At 54.6% G+C, this 25297-nt stretch overlaps 4 protein-coding genes across 4 annotated transcripts; all 4 read right to left on the bottom strand.

Annotated features, from left to right (window-relative positions):
• Positions 1 to 828: 828 nt before the first annotated feature.
• On the bottom strand, positions 829 to 2239 carry G6M90_00g092960 (uncharacterized protein; the record flags this gene model as incomplete). Its single annotated transcript, XM_014686454.1, has 2 exons — positions 829 to 1978; positions 2055 to 2239. The coding sequence occupies 2 exons, from the start codon at positions 2237 to 2239 to the stop codon at positions 829 to 831; spliced, it is 1335 nt and encodes a 444-aa protein (XP_014541940.1).
• Positions 2240 to 10477: 8238 nt separating this feature from the next.
• On the bottom strand, positions 10478 to 11614 carry G6M90_00g092950 (uncharacterized protein; the record flags this gene model as incomplete). The annotated part of the gene is made up of 2 exons (XM_014686453.1): positions 10478 to 11493; positions 11569 to 11614. The coding sequence occupies 2 exons, from the start codon at positions 11612 to 11614 to the stop codon at positions 10478 to 10480; spliced, it is 1062 nt and encodes a 353-aa protein (XP_014541939.1).
• Positions 11615 to 16767: 5153 nt separating this feature from the next.
• On the bottom strand, positions 16768 to 18216 carry MOCOS (Molybdenum cofactor sulfurase; the record flags this gene model as incomplete). Its single annotated transcript, XM_066131426.1, has 1 exon — positions 16768 to 18216. One exon carries the CDS (start codon positions 18214 to 18216, stop codon positions 16768 to 16770), a length of 1449 nt encoding a protein of 482 aa, XP_065987372.1.
• A 4055-nt stretch (positions 18217 to 22271) lies between these two features.
• Positions 22272 to 23453, bottom strand: Dml_1 (2,3-dimethylmalate lyase; the record flags this gene model as incomplete). The annotated part of the gene is made up of 3 exons (XM_014686451.1): positions 22272 to 22894; positions 22958 to 23105; positions 23172 to 23453. 3 exons carry the CDS (start codon positions 23451 to 23453, stop codon positions 22272 to 22274), a joined length of 1053 nt encoding a protein of 350 aa, XP_014541937.1.
• Positions 23454 to 25297: the final 1844 nt, after the last annotated feature.

Genomic DNA, 25297 nt, shown 5'->3' with positions numbered 1-25297 from the left:
GCAACGGGTCACCACCACGCCCCTGAAATAGAAGTAGGAGCCTGGCGAGGTGAGACCAGGCGGCGTCCAAGACATTGCCCCGCCTGGCTCTCGGCTCATCCGTCGTCGTTGGGAACCACTGCCGACAGTGACATTACCCTATTCGACAGTATTCTGGAAAAAGTTGAGGAATTGCTGCACAAACGCCCGCGACATGGCACCGACACGGAGCGCATGCAGTCCAGCACCGGCACCAGCATCTTCGGATAGACGCCGCTGCCGTCCCCACAACAAGCAAGTCACGACGACGTGTATTCAGTCCCATCGCCACTGGTTCTAATCACGAATGTAATCCCAGTGCCTGGCCGTTTGCGTGTCGCCCACCTCGGCAGTATGCTGCAGCTTGCACAACCAGACCTTCCTAGATAGGTCAACTAGTTGTGGACGCGCACCGGCGTGTAACCGAGCCTGGCGATCAGCAAGCTACACACGTACCCTGCCACAAGGCCTTTGTATGCGCAGGTTCTTGTTGTAAATGTCTGTACCGAGTAATATATAGTTCATTGGTCCGTCATCAGCATTCGACCTGTTACGCCGCCGAGTAACCAGCGCTGCAAACTCCCCAGTCATCGTGCAGTCAAGACTCAACACCACACAAACTCTCTGGTATAACCCACGCGTCAGCTATTCCTGACCTGGCTCAGTTGCCGCTCACAAAGAAGTGGTACATGTGCCAATTCGCCCCGTGCATCAAACAGTTCATACATGTTCTGGGTATTCCAAGTCATGACTCATTATAGTGTACAAAAGGCTCGTGTATCTTTCCCCCACCCACTCCTTTTCAGCATGCTATGCCGACTCCTGTGCTGCCGTTTTCGACTTGTTCTTACTCGACCTATCGTACAAGTAGGCAAACAACAAGGAAGCAAAAAATATGTAGGCCGATGAGATGCCAATCCAGACAAGCTCGGCCTTGTAGGCCCGGTTCCACTCCAGCCTCGTCGCACTCTCAATGTCATCGGCGTTTAACAGACCGACGCCCTCGTCCACCAAGAACTGCCAAACATAGTCTCGTCGTGAAATGGGCCACGACGGCAGAGACCAGTATCTCGACGTTAGATTCTTGGCCGCCGCGGCTTGCAGGGCAGCTCGAACGTGGTCTTTTTGACTGCTCGAAAGGCCACTGTTGGTTGGCCTGAAGGTATGCATCAGTGGCGCCGATGCCGTGTAAAACTTGGCAAGCGGTCGGTCCAGAAGAGAGTCCACCTGGCAGTCTGCAAGTTTACCCAAGTTGGCGTCGTCGACAAGCGCATCAATGGGTGCATCGAGGAAGCTGTCCTTGTACCGATTCAGGGCGTCGCATCCGACTCCCGTGACATTCGACTTGCCGATATTGCCAGACGCGACGACGGTGACGGGACCTTGCTTGAAGACGGGCGCCGACTTCGAGCTGGATGTGCCGTTGCTGTATTCAAGCGTGGAGAGGTAGCCGCTTTTGCGGAGGGGTTCCAGCTGTTTGTCAACTACGGGCCAGATGTCTGTTGCGTTTCCCTTGACGTCAATGAGGAGAACTAATGTGGTATCAGGTGCCGTGTGAAACACGCCATTCGGCCCGCCATCGAGGTCAGTGACGTTGTCAGGATTCAACTTGTCGAGAATCTCCTTGATCGGATTGAGATAGAGTGTTTGCAGAGTTCGGCTTGCTGATAGCGACGAACGGCGATGGCCAACGTAGAGGTCGCTTCCATTTGGGCTCAGCCATACATCGGCTTCAACGCTCATGCAGCCGGCCGCGAGGGCCGAGTATAATGGATGCGGCCGCCAGTAGTCATTGTGCGAATGCACCGGTACGGGGATGACGGATTTTGCGTAGTCATTGAGGTACGTGTCCGGAGACGGGCTTGACGTAGCGATGGGATTTATGGAAATGAAGTTGTGCGACTGAGTTGGTCGCATGGCCTTGGGCTGGGCAGCCCACGTAATGACTAGGATGATTCCGCTTTGCAGACGAGCCCGCGTCAGTCGCAACGGCATGTTGATTGATGCCACAGCTCTGCTCATTTGAATCAACTTACATGGTCAAGCCCGTCCCGCCGCTGGCAATCAGCCATAGGAGTAGTGAGCGGGCACAGAGAATTTCGTACCGGCTCGGGTCCGAATGCCGTCGCCGTCGCCGCCGCTTCTGGTCATGTTCCAGACCATCTTGTGAAATCGTCGCCGGCTTGTCCTTGTCCATCTCTCTCATCGTTGCGCCGGCCATGTCGTCTTGGGCATGTTTGGTTACTTCCATCTCTACGGCGCTGGCCAAAAATTCATCCTCTCAACTTTAATCGGCGCGTGTTCAACGGTCTGGAGATGATGCCGACAAAGGAGCCAATCATGTCCCCCAACCACAAGTCTGCAATATTGGAAGCCGTCCGAGGCCGCGGGTTCAAATGACGCAAACCATGCCTAGCCGGAGGTGTGTACTTGGGGACCCAAGGTAGCTTTATAGGAATGCGAGGTGGCATCCGGGCAGTGCTGGGCAGTGAAGAATAGTTGCATGTCGGAGGCGGCTGAGTCGGGCTGACTGACGAGCTGCCACAGACCAGGTTGTTGGGTTCGCCATTTGATGCATCACTGGCGGCATGACTGGTGCTCAACCTGACCGCAGTGGTCAGCAGCCCGCGCGCTCAGCTAAGCCCTGCGAAGTTTGTGTCCATGTCGAATGGAGGACGTTGGGGCCAGGTGCGACAAATAGTACACCACTCATGACTGCGGTCTCGCCCACGGTCCATTGGCTCTGCCACGGAGGTCTGACGCTCTGGACGATGCAAGTGGCTGCTGGACCCTGGTCAGCTGGTGCTAGCGAATGCTTAGCTGCTCCCCGGCCAGGGGACAAACGAAGGATGGAATACGTGAGTAGCCACTGGCCTCAGTGCTGCCGTTTTTGCCGGCACGTGGCTGATCGGACTCTCGCCGAAGGCCCTTTGTACAATCTCGACTCTTGTGAGAGGGCTGAGGCTATGTGTGTGAGCTCGGGTACGCCCCGCCACCAACCCACCGCCGAGTTTGCCGTGGCTCGCGGGTGTGGTCCAGATGGCGGCGAGCGGCGTCAGAGGCTGGGATAGTCATGGCACCACCAACGCCAGAACTCAGGGACGAGTTGGAGGTCGATGCGGAGCTAGCTCGACGGCTGGCCACACCACACGAGTCGTGACTGGGCAGACGGCTCTGCGGCTTGGGCGTGGCGCGGGCGAAAAAGGCTTGATTTTACTTAATATATACCGGTGTCGATTGAGTTTGTCACCCAGGGTCCCCGTTGGGCTCAAACGCAGGCAGAAGGAGGGAAGCCCGCCTGAACATGTCGTGTGTCTGATTCCCCAAGTTGTGACACTCTTCGGATAGACGGCAAGCTTCTCCTCTTGGATCGGAATGCTCGACCTGCGCCGCGCTGATTCATTCCGACTGTCGAGGGATGGATCTGACATGTCTGGAGACGCCAACTAGGGCTGGCGCAGGGGATGTTGTCGGATCAATGTTGGCTCATGACGCCACTGACTAGGCAGCTCTGGGGCGTGGCGTTGGCGGTGGTAGTTCGAACTTGGCCGTATTGTGGTTGTATTGTGATTGTAGAATTCGATGATTGTCTCAGCAGGGTCAGAATCTCGATGGTACTATTTTGATGGAAGTCCTCGAGACCATCAAGGCAAGGCAAGATGAGGCATCAATGCCGACCGGACTGCTAGGCAGCCATGTGGGCGGGCCATGTGCACCGTCGACATGTGTGCGAAAGATTGGCTGACCTCACAGAGCCTGCACCAGACCAGACAGACGCATGCACATGTCGACGGTCTAGTGTGGGTGCAGCATGGAAGCCAAAAAGAAGCGATGATGGGTAAGCCATCCATGATGATGACTCCGCGTTTGATGCAAGAGCCAGATGACGCCGCCAGCTTGCCCTACCCTTCCAATGTCACTGTGCCCTTCGCGTGCCCATGCGCGGAGTTCCCCGCGTCTTGTGCCACAGGACAGGTCAACTTGTGCAGGTGTGCCGCAGTTGTGCCGGGCACCAACGCCTCATGCAAGTGCGCGATTTGTGCACAGGCCACATGCATGAATGCAAATGCTTCAGAAACCACACCGCAAAAGGTTCTGGCGAGAATATCCATGTTGGATACCGTCGAGGCCTTTGCCTCCCGCCTGCAGGGCCAGTTTCGGCATCAACCCCAGATCCAAGCAGCAACTGCCTCCTAAATCGCATGCATGCACGTTGACGATACCTGAGACCTCATTGTCTAAATTTGGCACTCGCGGGGAGTTGATCGCCGTGGATAAAGTTTCCCTGTCTCAGGAACCAGCTTGGCGTGTTCCTTTGGCCATAGCAGCCACTTTAGCTCAGCCGTTCTCCTGCCATCTGCCAAGTTTAGACGCAACATGTCAACTAATAATAGCACGTCAACAATTGTGGCTTGTGGCCAGTGTCTCCTCAAGCCCGTCGACACTTGCAACGTCGGTGGCACTGCGAATCTGTAACACTGCATCCATGGCTGACGCCAGGAAAGGCTGAAATCGAGTTTTTTTTTTCTTTTTCCCTTTTTTTTGTCATTCCCAGGCAAAGTGACTAGCATTGGCAAGGTCTGGCGACGCGAGCCTAAACTCTATCTTGAGGCTGGACTACGAAAGATACAGCCGCGTCCTGGTGCCTTTATTGAAGATTTTTCCTACTTAAACTACAGTGGTTGGTATAACAATAAATATAATGTTCAATCTACAGCTGAAAGTACTCTGGCAAGTCCGGTGAGATGGCATAGCAGGGGCAGTTGCTGGTTTCTCAATCGTCACATTGCGTATAGGGTGAGCACAACCTCTACCCAAGTTATTGCCCCTTCCATGGGTACAATACCACGTGCAGGAGCATGTTATTTGGCAATATTTTCCCAATACAGGCTGTTTGAAGGCCCCATTAGCGGTGGACAGTATATTGTCTCTGTTAGAGTAGCCCTTTGACACACTCTAGAACCATGCTGTCTTGAATATCAGCCAGGCCAGAGTAGAGAGAAACAAACGACCAATGCAACTAAGATAACAAGCTCGCTCTATGCATTATCTCCAATGACTGAACGGAGGCCAAAATACTGGCCCCTACATGTCTAGCCCTGCTTCTCCTCCGTATTTCAAGGTCCAGTACATGGCCTCTTGTTCAAAACCAAGGCCGCCAAGGCCATGGGTTTACCGCTCGTCCGCAATTCCAGCACGTGTAAATGTGCTTGCAGTTCCTTTCCAGTCCAGTTTCGCAGCTCTATGGCATTTGAGCCAGAGCATCAAGAAAGGTATTCGCCCTCGCGTGCGCAGCCTGCCCCTGTTTCCAACAAGACCCGCGACCAAGGAAAGCAGGATTAAAAAGTCCAACTTGTCATGTGTAGTTGGAGTCAAACTTGAGCATGCCAAGACGTGTGTTTGAAGTCATGTCTCGCTTTCTAATATGGATGAACCTTCCAAAGGGTGCGAGGCAAGACACTGGGCAAACGTCCCATATGCTCCGAGCGGCACGGCACAGACTCCATCTCGCATTGACCGTAAGAGACGTGACGTTAAAGGCACGCGCAATGAGCTCCACCTGGTCAAGATGGCTGAATAGCGAGCTCGGATACAGATGAAGAGTTGCCATCGTCTTTCCCGTCTCCGAGCGCACGCTACGAAACATGTCCTGGGCCATATTTCTTTCCGGGTGCAATGCGGAGCGATATGCCCCCGTCGTCAGCCATAACACGGACGACTCAGTGAGTAGCAAGCTCTGGAGTTTATTGAAGCTGTCTTTGGATAAATCTGTCAGGAAATTGCCATCAAGCTTAAGTGGACGAATGTAGTGAGAAGATGGAGCCGGACTTGGTTCGTCAAAAGAAGACATTGACGGCTGAGAGTGTGATTGAGATTCAATTGTGCAGAAGAGTGAAGAGATTAGTTGGTCTGACGGATCTCGACCAGATACCAAAACGACAATACTCCGCAGAGGCGTCAGCTTCATCTCGGATGACAATAACTGGGCATCATGGCACCCATTCACTCTGTGAGTCGTGTGGAATCCATTGGGATCGTCGTTGACTTTTGCCTCGCATCTCGAACCGTGTCCTTTGAGCCCTCGATGACCATTTAAATGCCCATTAGTCAACACACCGTCAAAGGGCTGATGGATCTGTGATTCCCGTCCATGTATGGCTCTCCGTTTGTCGCTGGGTGTCCGTTTATTTCTTCGCCTGTGGTGCTTTCATGTATCCGCGGTGCGGCGGTTTTATTAGGTACATGGCGGCCATGACCATTTGTTAGGGCTTCGATTTTCTCGTCCTCGACACTCGTGCCGAAAGTCTTCTATTCGAGCTTGTAACATGGCAACCTGGGCTTTTGGTCGGCGCCCATGTCGCCTTTGGCGGGACTCGTCTTGAAATCTTCCATTATGACGACCGGCTCGCCACACGCAGCATGCCAAGCGTCGATGTACAAGTGAGGAGACGGGGCCTGGACTCTGAGGACCGGGACGACCGGCGGCTACTACCCGGAATATTCGGCAGCCTTGTGCTAGTCCCAGCATCGCCAATGGCCGAGGGCATGGACAGAGACGGCATGCTGCCAAATCCGGCACCAAGGAGCGGGAAGGTGAACTGAAACACCAGGTCCATAAACGAGGTTAAGAAAATGGGCCGGGTTTCATAGGCAGAATGCATCGACGCTGCGGTATCCGGAACGGCAACTCCTCCCACAGCATAGTCCCCAGACACGCCGATGTGTCCGGCCGAGTTTACGGATGACGAGTCAAGACTCGTACTCGGCCCCTTGACCACCCAGCTCGGCATAAATGTCGTTCAAGGGGACGGGGACAACAGCCGCCGACTCATCCTAATCCTTTGACAGTCGATAACGGGCGCCTTGGAACGTTGACGCGTTGACGGTATTCGCATCCCGCAACTCTTTGGCAGACACCAAGCTGCGGCGGTGCTCAAGCCAGCGTCTACTGGGTGCGCACGAGGAGATGCAAAGCTCGTTGCAGTCCTTGGGTTGAGATCTAGTCCCCTCATTCTGGACGCAAGGTGACAACTATTCACCAGCAATGTGTGCAATGGTAGGGTTGCCACTGCCACGATGGTGAATGAGGGTTTCACGTTGTGGGTGCAAATTCACAAGGATTTTTATACCCGTTAGCTCGCGCTCATATGTCATCAGAAGCTGGGATACGGCATCGACCAGACAAGTGAGTGAGGAAAGCAATTTGACCACCTCCCATCAAACAGCTGTCTTGAATCTCTTGATGGTTATTGTTTCAAAACCAGCCCGACTTGCCAGCACACAGAATGGTTCTAGTGTACTAAGCCTATTCAAGTAAAGTCAAGTCAACATTGAATCAATTCAAATTCAGTCTGGTCCGATGTCAACAGCCCCTGAGCCAGCGTTGACGCTTGTACACGTGTATGTTGATGCCATTCGTAGATCTGCAGATCCGCGCCTCTCCTTCATTCCCGGCAAACTAGTTGAAGCATAGGAGATTGCACCCGGACCAGGATCCGCGGGGACGAACGGCGGCCGGAGTCCATGATCTCGGGGCTAGTTCCACGTGCCGCGGCACAAACTAAAGTACCAAGTTAACCTTGCAGCCACAACCTTGGTCACGTCTCAGGCGCTGCTCGGTCTCTGCTTGATCCGGAAAGGATAATAATCCCAGGCGTGCATCAGTAGGCTGCAGTCAACCGTCGCCCCTGCATATTCTTTGTGGGGAAATGCGAGGCTATTGAACGTTGCAACTTGCGACCTTGAACTGTTGCAATGATTCCAGAACTCGTCATGCCTGTGAGCAGAGTATCCCGTGGCCCGTGAAGTTTGAACAGGCGCTTTGTGATGATGCCCCAAGTCAGCCCCGTGGCTAAATAGTGAAGCCAACGCGCTAGCCATTCCATACAGTCGCGAGGGATACCCAGACCCTACAGGAATTACATCGATGGCACTGGAGTCTGGAAGCACCGGGATGTGGGCGCTCAAGAACTTGTTGCTGTATAATTGAGGTTGCCTTGTATCACTGCGCTTAGTGGGTATATAATGTATGAGACTCTAGGTCGGAGGGGCAGGGGGAGTGATGTTGGGAGAGCGTGTCATTGTCTGCGTATTGAAGTATATGAGAAAGTAAAATGCCAGAAACATGCGATCCTCCGGGACGCATAAGACTATAACAAAAATTCTCCAGCGTTGTCCAATACACCGTCGGACACAAATATATTCTCCGTGCCGGAGAATCTTCTATTCCTGACCAACTTTGGCCTTGGTCAGGCTAATGTGTTCCTTGCTGTCGCAGACGCCTTGTTGCAAAGACAGGGGAGGGTTGAAATTTATTTTGCCACTTTTAGCAACCTCCAAAGTCCAGATGGAGGTGTACTCTGTCAGAAAAGGAGTGCGCTCCATTACTGAGCAATCATGTTCCCTAAATATTCCGTTCACATACGTATGTACTCTCTCTGGAAAAATACCGACAACAACGCCGACAACAACGCCGACGGCAACACCGACTTATTTCCATCGACTTGAGGGCTTGACAATAGAACAGGGATGAAGCAGTCTTTACTACAATATCCATTCCGTGGCGCGATAATTATCTTTCAGAGTCATACACGAGGCCACTAGGTATTAGAACAACAAGGCGAGCCATTCGCCACACTATAGCGATTTAGCGCCGTATAGTAGTGCACAAATGCAGATCTTATTCAATTCGACTTTTGGCATCATGACTTCGGTATCTCCGGACCTGGTTCCAGTAGACTATCTGGTCTTATGACTGCTGATGTCACCGCTCGCCGTCATTCGGGCGTCGAGTTTTGCCGTCCACGTCCAAACTCGATCAAAGAGTTTTCTAGTCCATCACAAACAAGAGCCGCAAATTGATGGCGGAATACCATGTACGTCGCCAGAAAATTCTTGTGCCCGGGCTTCGTCGAGCCATGCTGACCGGAGAAGCCTCTTTTCCGGCTTTGACTATCCTGCACCATGCAATTTGATACCCCTGAATATCTGAAAAAATTGATCAATGACCGGCAAAAGATGGCACGTTCTGATTCCCATAGTCCCGTTTAATAGGTCCGCACGCCACGATGACAGGAGCCGCACAGCAAATCAAGGTCAATGCGCAACGCAAACGGTGGCAACGTTTAGTCGTGCAACTGTAATTTCTTTTGGACAAGACGGGGGAGTCTTGCGAACATGTCTCTGGCCGCAATGGTAGGATTTTATTTTTTTTAAGCATCATGGTCCAGTGTCAAAATACAGCCTTTATTGAGACAAGTTTGGCAACACTAATCTCGCACGCAAGACGCTTCTACCATGAAGCGTTGGGGTTTTAGCCTCATACAAGGCAAGATGCCAGATATATTAGCAACGTCAAGCGATGAAATGTGATTGACGCGATTAAACAGCTTGATTCTACGTCATGGCAACAGCATCATGTCGACGTCGCCGTGCCATGGCAAATGACGCACCAACCACGCCGTCGATTATTATGACGAGCAAGATTGGAGGTTCACACGCGGCTGGGCACCAAGGTCGGGGGGTGCTTTTGTGGTATGCGCGCCCATCAAGCCCAACAGGTCAAGAGTGAACGGATAAATATAAATACAGTAGACCCGACAGCCAGAAATCTTAACATGAAGGGTCAAGTCGATCTGGTCCAGATGTCCCACTTGACTCCGTCGATTTCGCTCCCGCTGCCGTCTTGGGACAAGACGTGCCGCCAGCCAGTCGCAACTCGGCATTCGACGAGGGAGCCCTTTGAAATTCATGGTTGGGGAAAACCTTGTCTTGTGCATGGACATGGGCTGTGAGCCTGTGTTCCGGCCCGGGCAGCCCCTCCCCCGCAGTGTGGAAGACTTCATGTTGCATGTCTGGTTGGAGAAGTGGAGAGAACAATTGACTTGAATATTCAATACTGACCATTTGATTGATGATGATGTGCCCAGCCGGCCAACTACCCCAACCCAAGCGCAACCCCGCAACCGTCGACGCATTCCCATGGCGAGGTGACATGGCGGTACGTCGCCCACGCTAGACGGTTGACGGCGTTGAGCACGTTTGGGGCCCCTGGGCATACATGTATTGGTGCACCACACGCGAGAGTCATCATTGAAGAGGCAGCCCGTACGGAGTACTCGACATGTATTCCGCAACTTCGCGGCAGGACGCGGAAGCGGTGCATGAGATTGCTGCTTGTCGCTGTGTGCAGCCGCCGTGGAAGACTGTCATGCTTGCGCTCTATGATACAAAGTCTGCGGCCCGGGAATCATTCTATACATGTAGACGCTCCTGAAACTATAGGCTCTTGCTTTCCCTACCTATCATTGATCATTGATATCAATTGATGCCTCTTTCCCCGCGGGCACCATTAATCCTTTTTCTCCACGGCTCGCCACCCAATCATGTGCGTCGGTCCATCCGTCCATGTCCGCAACTCCATACGTCGAGCATCATCATCATCACGTCAAGTCCGCCTTCACCCTTCAAGGGCCCTCGCCTGCGCACGCAACGCCTTATTCTCGCACACCAAGCCGCCCAACCACTCCGCCGCCCTCAGCAGAATCGCCGACTTGCTCAGCCCCCGGTCCCTCACGCCCGGCACCAGGTCGAGCAGGTCGTCGAACCCCTCCTTGATGAGGGCGCGCCGCTTCTTCTCGTGCAGGATGTGGTTGCGCCGCTTCTGCTGCTCCGTCAGCTTCTCGCGCCGCGGGCCGACCGTCGCCAGCAGCGGCTTGCGCTCGTGCATCGCCGCCCCGAGGTACTCCCACGACAGCGCCCTCCACGTAGACGCCACGCTGGCCTCGGGGTCGAGGGAGCCCGTCCGCGTCCGGAGCACCGGCCACGCCGGCCTGGGCGCCTGGTTGCGGTAGCCAAACGACAGCGCCGTGAAGCCGGGTCCCTCGCTTTGCGGCGGCGGCGGCGGGCTGGGCTCTGTTTCCATGTCGTCGCCCGAGGCGGAGGCGAGAGAGCCGCGCGGGGAGTCGAAGCCGGAGTCGCTGCCGAATTGCATGGAGCCTTCGTGGACGGCTCGTCTGCCTGATGGTTGCCGGGGGCCCCAGGCCCAGTCTGCAAAGATGTTTTCGTCGACGTCTGTGTTCTGGCTGTTGCGTAGGAGGTCCTCGCCGAAATCGACAGACGACTGGTGGCGGAGGTGTCCGACGGGCAGGGACCTCGACTGGCATCGCTGGCCGCGCCGTGATGTATCATGGCCTGCTTCTTTGTCGTGGCGACTATGCGTCTCCTGCTCAGCGTTGTACTGGCTTTGCAACGGCGAGGAGCAGGGGCTGCTCTGTGGCTGTGGACGGTATGCTTCTCTGGCAGCCCATGGTTGGCCCGGCGGAAGGCTCTGCAGAGATGCAAACTCGGGCATCATGTTGGCGTGCAGGGCCATCTGGGCTACGAGGCCAAACTGGCTGCACGGGTTTTGCGTTGGGCGAGCGTCGAGATGACTTGACGGGACTTCTGGCCACAGCCCTGGCAGGTCGTGGAACACTGAATGATGGCGTGATGTTAATGAAGCGTTTCTTTTTTTGAGATATTGATAATAAGCCGAGTTTCAATACGTACGGTCAAAGTCCGGGTAGTAATGCTGCCGAGTTGCGTCGACAGTCATGGCTTGGGTTGCAAGCATGGCCGTTGATGTCGCAGTTGTACCAGACGGTAGAGATGCAAATGATGAGTGAAAACCCCGTGTACGTTTTGCGCCCCCTTTGTCGGCGACGATTGCTCGACCGTGGTTTTAATAGACGCCAGGATGGGCACACGGCCGATCAGACGGGGCTTGGACTTCCCCAGGTTGGGAAAGGGTTCCGGTCGTTTCCATGTCCATGTCCATGTCCATGTCGCGCAGCTCGAGCCGGATCGCACTAGTGCCTTCAAGGTTGCCAACTAGTATTGACTTGCCTTCGATGCCAAGCCAGTCTCTTGGACCCCATGCTTCTCCATGCCCAAAATAGGCTGCGAGACGGAGGGCGAGCGAACCACCATGACGTCGATGCTCGGAAACGGTGAAGCCATACCCCTCACCCGTCGTCACATTGCGCTTCCCCAGCTATTCTATACGGACTTGAATGCCCTTTTTCCGTCAAAAGTGCGGTCTGTAACACGGGCATCCTCTTGCCGGTGTTGTCTCACACGTTGAGCGGACCACCCGCCTACCGGAGCCAAGATACTTGACATTTTGCTTTTCGAACAATATTATTACCAGCTATTCATTTCACTACTTTGTTTTCATGTCATTTTACCACACTTTCCATTCCTCATGCCATGTCTTTCGTAGGTTTTTGTATCCGTGAGTGGCCGTCAAGGTTTGTTTTCTTATTTGAAAAAAAAAGCATCAGGCATGAGTGTCGAAATAAAATTCAAGCCAAGACTCGCAGCCTCGCTGCGCAGCGTGTTGCCATGCAGGCATCCCTCTCCGCCTGCAACCCCGAGCCTCGCCTCTATTAGATCCGACTGGTTGACCAGTGAGGTGCAACTCGACAGGGCTCGACGCGTTTCCGGGGAGCGGTTGTGACGGAGCCATGCATTAGCTCAGTTCGGCGGCAGCCAAGTCGTGATTGGACCTGATGCCCAAACGGCCAGGGGTGGTGACGCCGGCGAGCCTGTGAGTCCGAGGTTGACAATGACCTGCAATATTTCACGTGCCCTGTGCCAGTGCGGACACGAAGCCCCGGCCTTTTCCAGATTTGACACCCCAATATATTTCAACGGGCCGTGTGCTTGAAGCGTCTAGTTTTGGAAGTGTGCCCAGTGCTGACTGGCGTATTCTGTCGTGTGTGACTCCTTGACGAGCCCTGACACGCAGCACACAACGTCAGGCAAGGAAAACGAGCCGGATCATTTGTTAATTGGTTGGACCAGACAAGATGGCGTCCAGAGGGACATTCCTGGCCCCATGCCAATTTCTCCTTGCAAGCCTTTGCTCCGGATAGTCGGTTCTCTACGTCCATGTCCCCATAATTTGACTCTTTGTTGCCCAATTTGTCAGTGCGTATTCTGTGCTGCGTTTCTTTTCCCCGCATGACCAGCTGGGCTTGACCCTTTTAGGTTTCGGCTCTTACCCCAGATTACCCCAAATCACATGTCACTCGGTATTTCCCATCGCGGCCCCAACCCACCCAATGTACATGTATACATGAATGTGTATCGATTGAATACCAAATTCAAGTCAGCGTCCCGGCGCCAGCACTGCTACCCGACCATGTGGCGTATCTTGGCAACAGAGTTTGACGACAATGGCATCTCTACAATGCTTTGTTCTCTCGGTATAAAGTGCTCTTTGTAACTGTACATTGATACATGGTCCTTTCGAGACCGAGACTTGAGTAGGTGCAAGTATTTATTCGCCTTGTACCGATAGAGCTATCATTGCAGGCGGCAAGGCCACGTGTGTTTCCAAGGTGAACCAAGTATATAAATTGCTAGTAATTGCTAAATATGACAATGGCAGGTAACTAGGCTTTACCAGGACGATGTCAAGAGGCCTATCCAAGGTTTAAACTGCTGCTATTCATCCCTCGTTTGCTTCTTGTCAAAATGCTGATTAAATGGAAAGAAGCCTGATTTATTTCTCTTGCTTTTTTATTTATTTAAATACGCTAGCTGTCTTGTAAAGCCCTTGGATTGCTTATTATACTCGACCATAACGACTTAGCCATGCACAGTTCATACGTATACAACGACAAGCCATCGCACTACCGGTACACATTCGTATACAACTCTTCTCGACTACAATGTAACAAATAACCATGTGTCAGGACCGAAAGGGTACACGTGGGAGCTAGATATCGGGCAGTATTCACCACGCGCCCCTATTACTGCAACATGTTGCGCCGTGGCTCCATAGTTAACCCTGATAACCGCCGTACGAACATGAGAATAGGATTATTGACGCACGACCTGCAAGGGACTTCATGTGTTGTGTGTGCTCGTATCACTGCTCATGTAGCTACTACTAGCTAAAAGGCTCTACGAGACGGTCAAATCCAGCTGCTGGCCGGGGCAGCTTCTTCGTAAAGGCCAAACACCGAATTCCGAGATGCAACATGCAAAGTTTGCCAGAAACTCTCTCGCACTACCCCGCCAAGTATGCTGCTCACTACATTTGAGCACATTTGCCAAAAGTTGGGGCTCTAGTGGTTGCAGCCTTGACACGCTCCCGGCGTTTTCGTATAGTCACTTGGTCAATTCGATGAATCCCAAGTCACCCTTGACCTCATCGGGCCCAAAGACATTGCTCATGGCTTGGATGTTATAAACAGTCTAGGATTACAAAGTCCACAGGAGAGTTTTACGGCCTCACGGTTAATATTTTATTTCTTTGCTTATTCAACTTTTAAACGACAAGACCACGACTGCCATCTGCGAAACATCAAATCTGGGAAAGCACTCTTGTCCCAGTTGGACAGCAAGCCGCGTCTCGCTGGCTCGCCACCGTTCCGTCAACCGAGCCTTTGGGATTTTTATGGCCTCGTCCGTCCACAAGCTTGTTGCTTCTCATCATTCAGGATAAAAAGAGGACAACCCATCCTCTGTGAGCATTTGAAAAAACTGTCATTAGATGAATCGAGCCATTGCTCCAAGCCTTTAGCCCTTGCCACATGACCATTGGCGCAACGCGCATCCACAAGACGAAACCTGCAAAATTGACCATGCTCAGGAGATTGGGCCGTAAAACGACGTGCCCGAATCATGTGCAAAGACGGCACCTAGGAGCGACGGCAGTGGTTTTACTACTCCTTGGCTTGTACACCTCTCGGTCCTATATGTCGTGTACGTTCCCAAGGACACCTGCTCTTCCGGAAGTTGCAAGAGTCCACTTTACTATTTTGATACGAATGACGTCGACTCATCACGGACCCCACGACTCCGTCACCACTCGTGGCCGAGCTTTCCGAGCCGGCCGTTGTGAACGACCAAGGCGGACCATGGTTCTGGGACATTCATGTTTCAAGGTGTGCGCGGAAGGCGCGCAGAAGAGCATCAGCCGTTGGGGCATTGCGGTAGTTTGCTGGCCCAAAGACGAATGGATCCAATCCTGCCTACATGTCGACGTAGACTCGCGTCGACTTTCCACCGTGCGCTCGTAGCGCCGGACAAAAGAGCGGTCGGGATGCACCGAGCCAGATTTGCTGTTGGACTGGTGGCGCTCTTTGCACAATTTACACAGAACGCGGTTGTCTTGGGCCGTTGCGACGAGAGCATCAAGCGTACTTGGTCTTGTTTCTTGTCAAAATGTAAAGGGGGCCGGCCAGAGCTTCTGGACGAGGACCGGTATGGGGGTCCGGGCTACTGACTCTTGGGCCGTCAATTGAGGCAGTGACCTGGGTCAGTCCGTCTTGCATCGTAGCCGATTTGTTTTTGTATTTCCTGGTGGAATTTCTCCATTGTTTGTTTGTTTGTTTGTTGTTTTTGCTTGGCAAGCGGATGTAGTGTTACACATGCATGTAAGCTGCGAGGCCTCGGCAGCAAGCGGCTCATAACCACAGCCAACACCTAAGGCATCAGACCTCTTGACAAAGATGGAAAAGATGAAGGGATTGGAGAGATGAAAATTCAATGCCAAATAAAAGTAGCGAAACGACACTCAGCAAACTAAAATTCAAGGTCTCCCAACCTGTGGAGCGCCTGATGCAGAGCCAAGGCTGGCGAAATTAAGCTCCATTCAGTAGCATCTATTTTCTCTGCTATTAAGGCCGGAAGAAGAAGGTGAGCAGGACTCTCACCCGCATGAGGCTGATGCGTTGGTCACCCTCAACCCCAAGAGACTGGGTTACACTGCATTCCATTCCTCGATGTTTTTGGAAACATGCAGCAGACGCGCTTGATCGAAAAACGTGCAACATGAGTTTCGACAGCACCACGACGACGCCCGAGGGCGCAGACGCCCAAGGCCTCTGACGTCTTGGTGCCCTTGTGCAACTGATCGGGGTCGAGAGTCGGTCCGTGCCGTGACGTTGTGATACCCGTGTGACAGGGAATACGTACAGCCGAGACAAGAAATGCTCCGTGGAACCGTTGCATTGCGACGGCATGCAGGTTTGTGTCATGCTGGTACCACGCAGCGCGTAGCCAACCATTTATCCACGTTTGGGCTTGCTTGGATATGGGAGTGAAGAAGGAGGTCGGGCCATGCCGTCGCTGGATGTTTGGCTCATGGCTCATCAGTTTAACCTGGAGACTTATTCAATGTATGGTATGGTTCTCGTAAAGCATACTCTGTCCCATGTCCTATACGGAGTAAATAGTTTTCTTTTTTATGCCTAGCACAGTAGCCAATCAAGTGAAGCATATGTACAAATGTGCCATGTGAACAAGTACGCACAAGTCCATCAGATGAGTCATCAAAGATGCAAACTAGCCAAGGTCCAAATGACAAGCTAGCCAGCTAAAATGATGGAATTCACGTCTTTTCCATTGAATGCGGCCTTTTCTATGCCTTTTGATTCCAGCCGCAAGGGGGCTCAATTCCATCGGCAAATACCTTTCATCTAAAGACGTATTCCCCCGATCCACAACTGCCAATCGCGATACTGTGCTCTTCCAAATACGTAGTGTACATGTCACGTCACATACGAGCACGTCCTTTTCCATACTTTCATTCAAAGACTTCAATGTTCTGTATAGTGAACTCCTCAGTTATTTACCCAGTCATCCCATCATTCATTCCAGCACATAAAGAAACACAAGTGGTATAGTGGAAGCCATGAAACCCACAGCTTGCCCGCCCATTCACGAAAAAACACCAAGTCGCAGCGCATCCCATCAACAGCCCGGCCTCGGGGCCAAGCCCTCTGCCGAAGTCACGCGGTCCTTGTACGTTCTGGTCGCAAAATCCATGAAGTAATCGACGTCGCCGCACGTGCTCGCGACGCCAAAGGAAACCCGTATCGCGCCACCGGTAGGCAGGCGCGCCATGCGGAGGAAGTCGTCAAACGTGCCGCCCTTTTGGCCCACCAGGGGCCGCAGCGTGCTCGCGGCGACGCCAAAGACGGCCTCGCCCGCGCCCGGGTTACAGAAGCACCCGGTGCGCAGGGAGATGCGGGCGCGGCCCGACTCCAGCGCGACGAGGCGCTCGTCGACGAGGCGGCCCCGGGCGTCGAGCAGGTTGAAGGCGACGGTGCCCCCGCGCGACTCCGTGCCGGCCGGCCCGTACAGCACGGCCATGGGGCTGCCGTCGCCGTGCCGCAGCCCGAGCAGCCGGTCGATGAAGAGGCCCGTCAGGCAGCGCACGCGGGTGGCGATGGCGTCCATGCCAATGGCCGACACCCAGTCCAGGCCGGCGTGCACGTCCGGGATGGACAGGTAGTTGACGGTGCCGTCCTCGAAGGCGGCCTCGCCCGGGGCCAGCGCGTGCCAGGGGACGGCGACGGTGGCCGCCTGGACGGTGCCGCCGGCAAAGTAGGGCCGGGCGAGCCGGGCCAGCGCGTCGCGGCGGGCGACCAGGCAGCCGACGCCGGTCGGGAAGCCGAAGACCTTGTACCAGCTGACGATGACGAAGCTGGGGTTGACGGCGGACAGGTCGAGCTGGCTCGTGGGCAGGTAGGCGGCGGCGTCGAGGAGGACGTCGTAGCCGAGGTCCTGGGCCAGCTTGATCCAGCGCAGCGGATGGCGCACGCCGCTGAAGTTGCTCTGGGCCGGGTAGGCAAAGAGGCCCCGGGGACACGGGCGCTTCGAGGGCCGGCTCAGGGGCCAGGGGCGGCGGCGGCCCAGCGCCTCGACGACGGCGTCGGTGTCGATGCGCAGGTCCTTGGGCCGCAGGGGCACGTAGCGCGTCTTGGAGCCGGCGCGGCGGGCGTACTCGCGCAGGCCGTTGAGCGAGTTGTGGTTGTCGGCGGTGAGGACGAGGCGCGCGCCCCTGGCAAAGGGGTACGCCTCGCCGACGAGCTTGGCGGCGCCGGTGGCATTGGCGGTGAAGACGACGTGGTAGTCCTCCGGGGAGGCGTTGAGGTGCAGCAGCACGCGGCGCCGCGCCCGGTCGACGAGGTCCGTCGCCGCGCGGCTGGTTGGGCTCTCCGAGTGCGGATTCCCAAACGTGGCGCCGTCGAGGCGGTTCCTGTGCGCCTGGAGCTGCCAACGGGCGGCGAGCCCCGCGCCCGTGTAGTCGAGGTAGACGTGGTCCTGCTCGTCGAGGTAGCCGTACTCGGTCGCCCGGAGCGTGTCCAGCTTGCCGGTGCGGCTGTACTCGGGGTGCTCGTCCGTGATGCTCGGCATGGTGGCGAGAGGCTGACGGCCCAGCGACAGAGTTGTTGGGCCGGAACGCACGCATGTACATATATATAAAAGCGCCCATCGTCATCATCACCAATACCACGTCAGCAGATAGAACCCCTCACCCATGGCCCAAGGCCATCGAGGGGAAAAAAAAAGCTTACATGTACCAGCCGCCGGCCACGTCCGGGCTGACCGGTCACCCTGTGTGTACCCCATCTGTCCGTCCAGTCTGTACGAGGCACCATGTAGCAGCATGTATGCCAGCAAGCTTGCCTATTCATGTCATGTCATGTCATGTCACTCCTGCGGGGCGCTCTGCATCATCTTGTGTATTCGATATAAGCACACGCAGCCAATGGGGCCGGCAACACGACGTCGGACGCATTCAGCTCGCCCGTCCCGCGCGTCTCCATGTTTGCCATAACTCCATGGCTCGTGCTGCTGTGCGCGACAGGTCCGGTGAGTTCTGCAAGAAACCATGGCATCGAGGGCGTGCGGCCGCCCCGCGGTCCCGGCGTCGATTATATCTCCTGTCACAATGGCGCGAGCACGAACGCCTGCGTCGACGCCGAGCGCCACGGCCAGAGATTCGCAAACTCACTGGCCAGACGCCGTCAGATGACCGCCCGTCATGTCTCAAGGTGAGCGACTGCCATTGTCGACGGGCTTTGTGACGCCCGCGCGCGCCTCAACGTTCCCCAGCCGCAAACCTGCTGTGAGATGCTGCACGCGCTGTCTCTCTTTTCCGCCCAAGACAGCGCCTGGTCGCACACACACACACATGCTGGCGTGCCACCGAGTCCCGGTGTTCGTGTAGCCAGCAGCAAATCCATAGCGCGGCCTTGGCAGGTCGCAGATTCGGGGGGGGAAGGAAAAAGCGACACGCGCAGCCGGCGGGGATGCCTGCATGAAGCTCAACATCGCGATACTCGCTCTGGCGCACGCCACGTCACCGTCCCAGACGCCAGAGAATCCCGTTCAGTGCTAGGCCGAGCCCACTGGGTGCTGCGGGCTGAGTTGTCCAAATCCCATCAACAATCTCCACCCGCGTGCAGCTGTGCATCTGCCGTTTATCAGCAGATATCACCGCCATGCCTGGACTCTGGAGGAGCAGGACCCGAGCGAGTCGTGTCTGTGACGGGACCGTGGACTTGGCGATGCGCTCGCCGGGTAACTGTGATGGATTGGTGCATCTCCTGTCGAAAAGAGGCGCGCTCAGCGCCCAAGCGTCGACACGTCCGGGGCAGCGTGTGTGTAACTCAGACCCAACATCACCGACGGCTTGGTTTGCTCCAGGGGCCGAGGCGACACGTCTCATTTCTCTTCTGTCGTGGCTGCGGGAGCTGACCTGTCGGCTCGTACATGACGAATCGAGCGCACGAGCTGGGGCATGCGATTTGCATTTCGTTCAGGGCACCGTCATTTGTGGACTTGTTTTGCGCGAGATATCCGAGCCGAACATGACAACCTGGTGGCTGACATGCCGGCCCCCAACATGTCCCCATACAGCAAGGAGTAGTCTTTATGAAGAGGGAAACGAGTAGCCACGGAGTACGGGATAGTACGCGTGCGATGGGTACTTTATACTACGAGCATGTAGGGCCATTCTAGCCGACGATATTCAACACCAAAGCTGTGTTTTGCCAAGGCCGGCGCCTCAGTCAGAAGACGGCGGATCTCGACACAGATACCAAGGGAGGACAATGCCATAATTTTCATCTGTTAAAAGGATCAAAAGGGGAAAGAAAAGAACATCTCTCGAGCTGCAAAACCACTCCTAAATCAAAAGCGTCCTCAAAACAGCCATGGTGCCTCTTTGGCCATTTTCTCGCCAGGATAGAGGCAGCAAAACCGGCCATTTCTTCTCCTCCTGTAAGCCCATTCCTCACTTTCCATGACAGGAATTGGCAGACTGTCAATACCGCTGCCATTATTCATACAGATTCGCGACATGGCAGCTTCCGAGTAAAGCCGCCTTCATCAGCAATCTTTGCCAATATAATCAAGCAAAATCTCTTGCCAGCTACACAAGACACTAGGAATGCCTCCTAATGCAAATACTGCCATATACTGAATCAAATGAGTCACAGTCGCCTAAAATCCCATCCCAACACTCAAGCAGCAAATCGCCACGTCTTTAAGTTTCCATCGATCTCCCCCTTGGACGGTTCACATCCCAAGCACTTCACCCTGTATCTCAGGAAGTGTCGTCAACACAGTCCCAATGCGGCAACTCGCCATCCGAACCAGTCATGTCTATTGGTTCCAGCGTCGGGCGGACAAACCCGCCAGGAAGGGGGTGACCGACATCCATGAGGGTTGCATCAATCTAGTGGCGCTGCCCGCGAGCAGCAACTACACTTGCCCCGGACACGAGCACATGTTCCGATTCGTGTCTGGCAGCACCGTGGTCTAGGGAACCGACGTCCGGTCCTGGCGGGAGGTGTGGCACACTGCACGCCTGGTTCCCCCTCGCCCGCGGAAAGATCGTGGCCAATCCCGTGTACTTGTCGCAGCTTGTCCGGTACACCCGTGACGACTGGGGTTGCTCATTGGCCATGACGTGCATTTGGATATAGCGCGGGAATGGCAGCCGTCGTGGGTGTCTGAAGGGCCGGGTTGCCTCCCTCGTGACACGACTCGCTCTATATATAGTCCGAGTTGGGGCACGTTGTAAAGCGAATAGTTGGCTTGTCTGATGTGAAACCCTCGGGTGACTGAGGTACTCGTCTCGTACGGTGTTGTGTAAGAAGAGACGCGTGGAAACTGTTTTGCTGCAGTTTCTGCATCCACTCGCTGGCTTGCAAGCCGCCGTGTAAACTTTGCTGTTTGTCATTACTTAGCATCTGTTCTTCACGGCGGCACACGCACAACTGACTGGAGAGACGATTCGTTCCTGTTTGTCCGTCGACTCGGTCGCAGAGTCCGTGGGTGTACTTGTCCGACTGCTAACCTTGTGCTGATCAAATACACAAAATCTCACTTGTAACCTGACGAAATCACGATGCGTAGACGGTCTACTTTTCTAGTCTCTTACCGTCCCTGGCCTGGTACAGCCTAATACTGTTTTAGATTTTACGCTTGCACGATACCTGTATCATGCTTGTAATTTCATTTGACTGCAGAGCGAAACAATAATCCCCGTTAGTAACATGACGAAATAGCTAGCCCTAATTAAATTACATAGTAGACCGTCTCATTGCGCTGCTCAGGGGCGATACAAACGCTACTTGTAAAAGTCTAGTCCTCCCTCGCCTCCATCCACAGTGGTAGTTGCAAAGATTCCGACTTTTTTTTCAAAGGATCCCGTCGTCGAGGCCAATCTTCAGCCGCACCCGGGTTCACCCGTCCCCATTCTGGACTATGCAGCCCCATATGAAATCCTTACGCGAATCTCCAGCCGTCACCGCGTCCGGGCGAGCGGAAGTCCATACCGAGGCTCCGAGGAAGGCTACGGCTACAAAATCCCTTTCGCAGCAACTGACGAGTGAGTGATAAGGTCGTCAGGTTGTCAACAAGGACCTGCTCTTTCCATCGTAGTGCAACAACCCGCGCCGCGGAGATGATTGTCTTGAAGAGCCAACTACCAACAATGGTGCGTCATGGACCACAGTTTACGCAATCGCCGAAAACAAGTGGCGTGCTGTAATGCAGATAAGGGGCAACAGGGACTTGGGTTATGTGTTCACGACGCCCGTTTCCTCGGGAGTTATCCGAGCCCGGAGATTCGAGGATTTGTGGCAAACACGGAGTCAGCACGACTGGCAAGCCTCAATGTAACCGTCATGACGCAAGGCCGCAGCACCCCTGAGGAGTGTTGCTCTCTGTTTGTGTTTTCCAACGGAGGAGCTGGGACGTCTCGTATTTCTCTGTTTACTTGATGCGTATAGCCAGTCTGAGACAGTTGAGCCCGGTTGTAGCAATCATGACAACTTTTTAACCAAAAGACTAGTATTGAATAGGTCTAAAATAGCAAAAAGTCTCAAGCATACTTGGAATATTTACGTGTTTCACATATATCATAATAAGAACAAGACAAACTAGTTAAAAAAACATTATACACCATTTGCAAACGAAAGTCCACCGGCCTCCACATCAACAGACATGGAGTGCTGCAGCCCACACACCTCAAACAAGCGGACGGGCGTCAAGTCCTTGGGCGTGCCAACGATGCCCTTGGTCTTGAGCAGGGTGAGAGTCTCCTTGATGGCCCTGTACGCGGGCGCGATGCAGGCAAAGGAGAAGATCATGATGCGGAAGCCCATCTGGCGCGCCTCGTCGACGGTAATGGTCGGGCTGGCGCCGTTCTCGACGCTGTTGAGGAGCAGCGGCCAGGGGGCCAGGTCCTTGACGGCCTGGGCCGCCTGCTCCTTGGACTTGAAGCCCTCGAGGAGGCCGACGTCGGCGCCGAGGTCCCGCGCCGTACGGAGACGCTCGATGCACTCGTCGTAGCCGAGCGACTGCAGGGCGTCGGTTCGCGCAATCAGCACAAAGTCGGAGCGCATGCGGACGCGGGCTGCGTGGGCGGCGCGGATGCGGGCGTAGTACTCCTCGCGAGGGACGACCTTTTTGCCAGCGAGATGGCCGCACCGCTTCGTAAGGACCTGGTCCTCGAGATGCGCGCCGGCAACGCCAGCCCGAATATATTGCTCCACCGTGCGAGCGGCCATGATGGGACCTGGGCGGCACGCAGTCAGTACTTGGGATATGCTAGAAGCAGTTGAGGCCTGTAGACGCTCACCTCCGTAGCCAGTGTCCATGTCGGCAATGAGTGGCGGGCCAAAGGGGTCCAGGTTGGCAATCATGTCTGCATTCTCGCGCATCTCGTGCAGCTGGGCAATGGCCAGATCGGGCTGGCCGAGCCTAGAGGCCGTGGTGCCTGCTCCCGTCTACAAGTTCCGTGATGCGTTAGTGAATATACGTTGGTTTGTGACGGTGAAACCGTGGCGACGTACCATGTACATGGCGTTGAAGCCGAGCTCAATGGCTGTGCGTGCGGATAAGCCATCATAGACACCTGGGCAAACAACGATCTCGTTGGTCTCAAAGAGCATCTTGCGCAGCTTGGTGGCTCCGGAAACAGGCTCCTTGACCTCTGCGCTGGCGTGGTTGAGAGACAGGTAACCAGGGAGATTGCCATGCCCAGATACCTGTTCATGACTGCTCGAGCCGTCGCCCATGTCTCGAGCAAGAGGGCCGTCGAGAGTCACGGACTTTTCAAGTGCGCTGGGCAACATTTTGATTTTGATTGTTTGAAGAAAAAAAAGAAAGTGTAAAACTTCAAGTACGAAAGGGAGAGCTGGGAAGAGAAGGGCCAGTAAAAGGTTTTGTAGTGCTCTGAATATAGAACAAAGCTCAACTTCAACAATGTCTTTTTCACGGCGACATCAGCGGGGTTTTATAGAAAAACCGGCACCGAGCAACGTCGCAGAAACTCGCGTCTTACAAAGGCCCTTCATCATCATAAGCCCGGCTTTCCCCTTGACAATGTCTCCTTGCCACCCAGCCAACACGGGCCAACTTGGTCGCACAACCACGATACCTGATTGTACAGAGTATGTAGTACAAAATTTAGAGTTGGCCACTGGTCGTACGTTGTTCACGGCTCTGCAGGGCATTCACGGCGTCGCCCCCAACAAAGCTTGGCGACGACGGCCGGTTCCCCCCCCCCTCCCCCCTGGCTATAGGTAGGATGGAGGGGGGACACCTGTTCGGTGGCTGAGCTAGCAAGTAAGCTTATCAGACAGAGGGAGGAGGAGTTGCTGAACTTGCACAGTCAGACCTTGACGATGTGACGGGACGCCGATGAGCCAAGACGTGTCATGACCTCTTTGCTCCGAGGGTTGCCAAGGGCTGCCAAGGGATGGCAATCATCGGTCGTCGACACGCTTTACCCAATACCGCAACCACACACACTGCCAAGACGCCGGGGATAAGTCCAAAGCCTTAGCAACGCGGCAATCTACTCGGGATTACGGGCGGAATGGCTCATGCGAGATGGTGAGATCGCCAGGCCCCAAGACCGGGCTTCGAGGCTAGCCGTAGGTGCTGATGGCTGTTCTGTCCGATAGTACGACTATCGCCAACACTAACCCAGGGCTCACTCCCCCAAGGGTCGCGGCGGCTCCTCCTCCGTGCTTTGCCAGCGGTGCTCGCGAATAATCGTCGGGAATACCCACATGCCATCATCCGTCTCCACATGACGAAAGCTGGTGATGCCAACGAACCCCGATCACCCTCATCACCCCGGCCTAACACGGGATGCGGATGGAGCCGTATTACCATACTAAAACTCCCTTCTCTGCTCTTGCCATCTCGCGATCGGTTTCATCACCACGGCTGGCCGGCAAGGTGCGGAGGGAGGAGGGAGGAGGGAGGAGAGGCCCAGGCCACTCCGCCACAGCGGCAGTCGATGCTGGTCCAATAATGACGGCCTCTCCAGGCGCCATGCTGGCGACCGTGACCAATGGATGTTGGGTCAAGGTTGGTTGTCATGTCGCGTGGGACATGAGCGGCCCGCAGCCAGAGTTGTCAAATGTACTCCATAAGGTAGGTATGTGAGAATGCTAATTCTATAACGGCGTCAGTGGTCTTGCAGGCTGAGAAAACCGTTTCCAATGCAACGCAGTGTTGCATCACCGTGTTAAGCTTCGGGGGAAAAGGGTTGCTTTAGCTCAGTGATATACCCTTGGGCTTACGTGGCATAAGTTCCTTGGCGGGAAAAGAAACAGAAACTCATGCATGAGCTACTCAATAGAACGGAAACCACGACGCGACCGTGTTTAGTTCAGCAGCAACTTGTCTCCGTGATGCCGGTTTCATCGTGTTAAAAAAAAAAAAAGAAAAAAAGACGCCATCACATCACACCTTTTGCCTGCCCAGTGACTCGGCATGGCCAAGAGGAGCCGCCCCATAAAGCGGGTCGATATTAGATTTGCTTGCGGCCAAATGCGTCCACGGATTGGCTGCAGGCTCGGGCTACTCCGTTCATTCCCGCTCCGTTGAAATGGGCAAAACGACGGGAGGGAAAGGAGGGCGCAAAAAAAAAAAACATAACTGACACATCTACTCTGTCGGCCGC

Source organism: Metarhizium brunneum, chromosome 5 (assembly GCF_013426205.1).
Source record: "Metarhizium brunneum chromosome 5, complete sequence".
NCBI classification, from domain to species: domain Eukaryota; kingdom Fungi; phylum Ascomycota; class Sordariomycetes; order Hypocreales; family Clavicipitaceae; genus Metarhizium; species Metarhizium brunneum.
The sequence above is the reverse complement of the archived record's forward strand: the minus strand, read 5'-3'. Positions and strand labels throughout refer to the sequence as shown.